This window comes from Brienomyrus brachyistius, chromosome 23 (genome assembly GCF_023856365.1).
Source record: "Brienomyrus brachyistius isolate T26 chromosome 23, BBRACH_0.4, whole genome shotgun sequence".
NCBI lineage: Eukaryota > Metazoa > Chordata > Actinopteri > Osteoglossiformes > Mormyridae > Brienomyrus > Brienomyrus brachyistius.
In genome coordinates this window covers 4,910,549-4,916,620 of record NC_064555.1, presented here as the reverse complement: position 1 = coordinate 4,916,620, position 6,072 = coordinate 4,910,549, and the positions used below count along the sequence as shown (strand labels likewise).

General features: G+C 48.0%; 1 protein-coding gene across 3 annotated transcripts; it reads right to left on the bottom strand.

Moving 5' to 3' along the window:
• Positions 1-250: 250 nt before the first annotated feature.
• Positions 251-5,552, bottom strand: seh1l (SEH1-like (S. cerevisiae)). 3 transcript variants are annotated; one of them, XM_048994062.1, is made up of 9 exons: positions 5,245-5,552; positions 4,621-4,671; positions 4,389-4,535; positions 4,094-4,305; positions 3,677-3,775; positions 3,440-3,580; positions 3,163-3,320; positions 2,825-2,978; positions 251-473 (listed from the first exon to the last, which is right to left on the bottom strand). In XM_048994062.1, the coding sequence occupies exons 1-9, from the start codon at positions 5,353-5,355 to the stop codon at positions 290-292; spliced, it is 1,257 nt and encodes a 418-aa protein (XP_048850019.1). In that variant the 5' UTR covers positions 5,356-5,552; the 3' UTR covers positions 251-289. The 3 variants fall into 3 exon arrangements, with proteins under 3 accessions (XP_048850019.1, XP_048850020.1, XP_048850021.1); XM_048994063.1 differs by lacking the exon at positions 251-473 and adding an exon at positions 1,205-1,840 and having other exon boundaries at positions 5,245-5,547; XM_048994064.1 differs by lacking the exon at positions 251-473 and adding an exon at positions 1,205-1,911 and having other exon boundaries at positions 5,245-5,545.
• Between the last annotated feature and the right edge of the window lie 520 nt (positions 5,553-6,072).

Here is a 6,072-nt window from a genome sequence, read left to right as displayed (position 1 = left end):
TAGGGACACGGTGGATCATACGGTAGGTGTCTTTCAGTTATTGGATTATAAGTGCAGGTGGGTTTTTTTTTGTACAAAAAAACCTTGGAAACAAAGCTTGATACAGTGACTTGTGTTATAAACAGATTAATAAACGAATTTCAATATATGACGACAGACACTACAGTCAAACAAAAACAAAGGTAGATTGTTTCAGTGGTTTCTGCAGAGCATCATTTTATTCTGCCGTTCAGAAAGTTTTATAAAAGCAGAGGAACTGAGAAGAGCAGGGCAATATAGTTCTTTGCTATCAAAGCCCATCGTGTTCAGGCAGGGGGTTAAGGGGGCGTTCAGAGAATCGCCGGCACAGCTGCTGCGGCTGCAGGCAGCCGGACGAATCAGCATCGCAAGTGTGCTCTACCGGGGAGGGTGGACGCAGAAGATGGGAGTACCTGGAACCAGCCCAGGGGGGGTCCAGAGGGGGAAAGAAATACCTGAAAGCACGGAGGACACACACAGGACACCAATAGACAGAACGGAGACGAGGGAAATAAGGGCAACAGCAAAGGAAAAAAATGGAGAGAGAGATTGAAATTACAGGGAGAAATGAGGTAGGCTAAAGTAAATAGCAACGGCTAGGGAGGGAAACTGAGGCGGAGGTGAAGAATGAGGTCTTTTGCCAGCTCCAAACAGCAGGGGTATGGAGAGTAACAGAGTTATTCAACCTGTGTCAAACACCAAACAGCATGCAGGGGGGGTGGGGGGGGGGGGCAGGGAGCGGAGGTGAGGAATGAGATTTTCAACCGCCATCATATCCCAACACAATAAGTCGTGCCTATGGAGTCTCCCTGTTCACCTTCATCCCTTTAAGTCTAACAAGCAACATATTCCTAAAAAAAAAAAATACAACTCTCATTCAAAGGCATTTTCTCTAAACCAACTTGGAAGGGGCTTGTTCATGTGGCACCTGAAAGGATCCAAGATGGCTTCCCAGATTACATGCCTGCTGAGCCGGTTCCTCTATTAGAACCCAATCCTTTCAAAATCCAGAGCAAATTAATGACACTGTGCAGAGCCCTCTAAACAGTCACTCTTAAGATACTTCAGTAAAATTCTGAGTAACGGTGAAGATGGAAACCTGACTGAATCAGTGTAGAAAAGGACTAGTGAAGAAGCCTGCAAATATTTCAGACACTCCAGTGACAATAACAGGAGAGGGAACAAGTAAAACACAGAGAAGTCTTTATTGCATAAATCTATTCAGTTCTGGTGTTTATTTTAAACATACAAAAAAGAAGACACCAAGAATCTATTAGGACACTAAATTTTTTTTCCTCCAAATCTTTATTCGAATAGTCCTCTGAAGACACGTCCTCACAAGGATCCTAACCAAGGAGAGTTTACTGATCACCTCTCTTTCCTCACACGGTTGTCAATTTGCAAGATGGCGAACAGAAGATCATCAAACAGGTAAATGTGGAGAAACAGCAAGTAAGAGTTACTCTTCAATTATGCAGCTCAGGGCTGGTGCCTTCATTCTCACTGGGTTTCAGCATCCATCATCTGGTACCGAATTCAAACTATCACACTATTAATTTAGCCCTGAAATCATCAGAGCCATAAAAACGTTGGTGGTAAAGACAGTAAACTGGAAGAAAGTGGAACGACTTTTGTAAATTTGAAAATGGTCCCTTGGCTGAACAGAACTGAGGAAAAAAAAAAAAAAAAAAAACCCTTTGATCCGCGTTTTGTGAGCGGACAGACGCACCCCGCCCTGCATTAGTAATACGTGGGCTGGTGGAAAGCCTTTGGGGAGGTCGGTCGGCGCAGAGGGGGGGAAAAGGGGGCCCTCTTCCCGTTCCTGTGTGTGCATACAACAAGCAGCAAAATGGGAAATTACCCCTTTAGCCCGGGAGCAGCTGAGCTTTCCTTCTGTTAAAGGGGACATGACAGGAGGAGAAGGAAGGGTGGGTCATTGGGCAGTATCCAGGGGGTGAGAGGTCACAGCAGACAGGGTCAAAGGTCACAGCGACACATCGACTGCAGGTACCAGCCGGGCCACGGCAACCAGGCAAACGACGTCATCTGGCAAAAGGATTCTGGCAACTTTAAAGCGATAGCCTCGAAAAAAAAATGTGAATCATCACTGCCTTATTGACATGCTCTGTACGGCACGTCATGTGCACGGCCAAATTCCGAAGACCAAGAGAACGAACGTTCTGAAACTTTAAAAGGGTTAAAGACTCCTTCGTAGAAGAAAGTAGAGTGTAAACAAACTGTTTACAACAGGATTCTTGCCCAGGTGGTTTTAGCTCGTTTCCAACATGAGATAGCAGTACTGGGGCCCCTGCATTTAGAACACAGGGCTTCTGCCATGAGCGAAGCCGTCTGGCCCGGCCCAGCTGGTACACGGGTCATGAATGTCGTTTTATCATCGTCGCCAAACTGGGGAGCGTTCCCACTGAAATGCCGCAGCCTCCCACTGCTGACCTGGTCATTTTTCCTAGCTAATACCAGCAAGGGAGGATGCACTGTATCGATTTAGGAACTCTTTCCATCAAATATAGGCGAATCATTCCAGTTGGCTAACATCCATAACTCTTAATATCACACAGTAGTGGATTACAATAGTAATCCTCAAAATTTCAAATTGACGCCCCATATAAAACGGTGCCGTATGCCAGTTGTAGTAGCCGGGTTACACCATGCTTACCTGACAAACTCAGTGTTTTTTTTTTTATTTTTTACAGGGCACATTGCAGGTCATAGGACAGGACTAGCGATGCAACCTGGAATATTCCAGTGTCAATATGAACAGAGTTTTGGGGTTTAGAGCGACACCTACCTTCCCACTGAGGTCCCGTTAAAGGAATTCTGAGAAGCTGCAGCCAAGGTGCCCCCCGCAGTGCCGAGGGCCCCAGCTTGACCGGAGGAGCCGTTCCCAGGGCTGCCGTCCCCCTTCAAGATCCCAGTGCACTTCCAGTTGTCCATGTAGTTTGCTGGATGGACAGGGAAGGGGCAGAGTAAAAGAGAAGCACTTCCAGCGGAAGTCACACCTTACACCTCCACGGCAACCGAGAGCCCAGTCTGTCACATGTAAACAAACGTGGAACCAAATGCTTGGGATAGTGGGTCAAACGTGCGGCACAGGGGGACAAAAGCAGCACGGAAACGGATCCCCACCTTTCCAGAGTCGCACGCAGCCGTCGTCCCCCGAGGAGGCCAGCAAGGTGCTGGTTATGTTCCAGCTGACTCGCCACACCTGCGAGTTGTGATTGTCGAACTGGGCCACGATCTGCACCTCGAACTTCGTGGGCCCGGTGGACGAGGCGATCTCCTTCCTGCAGAGGTCCCCCCCACCCCCACATGAGAATGTGGGTTAAGCTCTCATATCCAGAATCATGGGCCCCACACGACAAGGTGGGGGGACACGTTTAGCAGGCAGGAAATAGGGCCTCACCGCAGGGGGATGAGTTTAAAGATGCGCACGTCTTTGGTGGCTATGGCCAGCACGTGGAAGGAGCGGCCCAGGTTCGGAGCGAACGCCACGTCGTGCACGGGGTCCGTCACGGTCACCAGCGTCTCCGCCTTCGCGTACTTCCTGTCCGACGAAGAGGGCAGATGATCAGCTGATCGGAGCGTGCGGTTAAAAACTAGGAGCGCGAGCGAGATACGTGGAGAGGAGAGAAGCACCAACCGTGTGTTCTCGCTGTACTCGTAGATCTGGACCTTGCCGGCGTACGTCACGCTGCTGTCGTCGCTGCCCACCGCGATCATGGGGGGATGAGCGCGGGAGCTGCAGGCCGCACAAACACAATCTACGTAACATTGCGGGGGACACGCCTTTTACCAAGCAATAGTTTGTGCTGAACTTCCAGCTCGGGATCAGAAGCCATATGTCTATATAGACGACATAGATCTACATAGGTCACAAGGTAAACGGCCAAAGCACATCAATGCTGGAAACTTAAACGGAAAAAAAAGAAAAACATTCAGCTTTCCTGAAACTGTAAGCATACTTACACATGACCAGCACTCAGAACCAGACCACACTCTAACCCAAAGATGACCACAGCCTGTGCTTGAAGGGAAACCCGGAGGAGCACAGTCCTACCTGGAGGGGTTCCAGGATATGCAGCTGCAGCTGAGCTTGCAAGAGATCTCGTGCTGCAGGGACCACTGGCTGAGGTTCATGACATCCGGCGCCTCGTAAATGCGCACCACACCGTCAGCCGAGCATGTGGTCAGCATCAGGCCCATGTGCTTGGGGGCAAACTTCACGTCTGTCACCGAGGTGCGGCTGTCCACCAAAGTGGTGCGTTTGATCTGTACGGAAACAAGCCGGAGAGCGTCGTTCCTGAGACCCGCTGATGCAAACAAGCAGCCCACCCTGGGTCCCTGGGTCTTACCCAATGGCTCTGGCCTCTCTGCTTGTCATTGGATTCGCCGACGATCTCTTCCCACACGGCGGCAGTCCGGTCGAAGGAACAGGAGGCCAACACCTGCCCGAATTCGGGGTGGGCCCATGTCACCCTCCACACCGAGCCGCTGTGAGTCTGCACAGGTATTCACGCGTCAGGTTTTCCGGCAGGCAGAAGCGGACTGGCCTCAAACACCACAACCACCCCCCTCCCCCCTTACCTTCCAGCTGGCAGTACAGTGCCACTCCCCACTTTCTGTTTTGTCCCACACCTAACATAAAACAAAAACAGTGGCAGCTTATAGATAAAGATATACAGAGTTTTATTGTCATATGTACAGAAAGCAGTTTTTCTGCACAATAAAATTCTGACTTTGGACATCCTCCTTTCATCACAGAAAATAGAATAAGAATATAAAGTAACAAATACATAAACAAACTCGTAAGGTGTCATACTTACAATCCAGCGAAAAGTTGAGACGATTGTTTACAGGTGAAAGTGTTTATTGCAGTAGTGTAACAGAATAACAGCACAAAACTGAAAGCCTCAGGTTTGGGGATACGTACAAAGTCACGTGATCACATAATGAGCTTCCACATGCAGTACCACCAGCCACTATTGGGACATTTTCTATGCCAGGACTTTGTGCATGCTACTTGTAAAATTCTGAGTAAATTATTTAGTCATTTAGTTTACAAACAGTTGCCCGCAATGCTTATAGGCACAGAAGTAAACTGCACATCTAATTTCGCTCATTTGTCATGGGGGATGTCTCAGTGCCTCGGTGCTGCGCTGTGGTATATGTCAACAGTGTCTGTGCATAGACACAAGGATCGGATTGTACCTTCACACTTTGATCACTGGAGCAAGTCGCCATTCTCCGGCCATGGAAGTCGTAGGAAACATCGTGGATGAGATCTTTATGATCGGCCGCAATACTTCGAGCCACGAACATTTTTAGACGACACGGAATATTTATTTTCTCTTGGAAAACCCTCAGTGGATCCGGCTTTTTTTATAAACTGGCTGACATTTCTAAAACACGAGGTTTGTCATCCAACGTTAAACGCTCAGTGCCGCCACTTCCACTTCTTCTTCGGTGAGCTTTATAATGGTTCGGCTACCTCCTGGTGGGGCTCGCCAGCGCCACCTACTGTGCCGGAGAGTTGTAAGGGTAGACGTGGGATTTAAAGCGCCGGTCAGTTTCTACCCTTCAAATATCCCTCTACAAAAAGGATGTTGATAGCGCCTTCATAAGGAACTACAACATTATGGCGACTACGAGATTTAGTTGCAAAGTGGGTCTCATATGTTCCGTTGTTGCGTGGAATAATGCAGAATCAGATTAATCTTGAATGTTTTGTTTCTTACATATTCTTATATGATGTAAGAAACAAAACATTCAACATAACATCGTCCTGAAAAGAATCGGTATTATTAACTATTCAGCACGTACTGTGTTATTTGTAAATTCCACGGCCCACTTTCTTGATAACGGAGCAATGAAATTACCAAAACTGTTGACTGGCTGCAGCGCTACAGTCATTCCGGAAATGTTGGCCTTTGACAACGCAGCTTATATTGAAAAACAAAAGAGGTGGAAATTTCAGATCCAGAAAGTAAAAATCCGGACCAAGATTTTGTTTCAACCAACCAGATGAGCATGAAAAGT

Bases quoted from the DNA above. Each gene is read 5' to 3' on its own strand.
- seh1l (XM_048994062.1), bottom strand. From the start codon at position 5,355: ATGTTCGTGGCTCGAAGTATTGCGGCCGATCATAAAGATCTCATCCAC. The intron at 3,581-3,676 runs GTTGGTGCTTCT...TTCGTCGGACAG, and splicing joins GAGTACAGCGAGAACACACG to GAAGTACGCGAAGGCGGAGA. The intron at 3,321-3,439 runs GTGAGGCCCTAT...GGACCTCTGCAG, and splicing joins TTTAAACTCATCCCCCTGCG to GAAGGAGATCGCCTCGTCCA.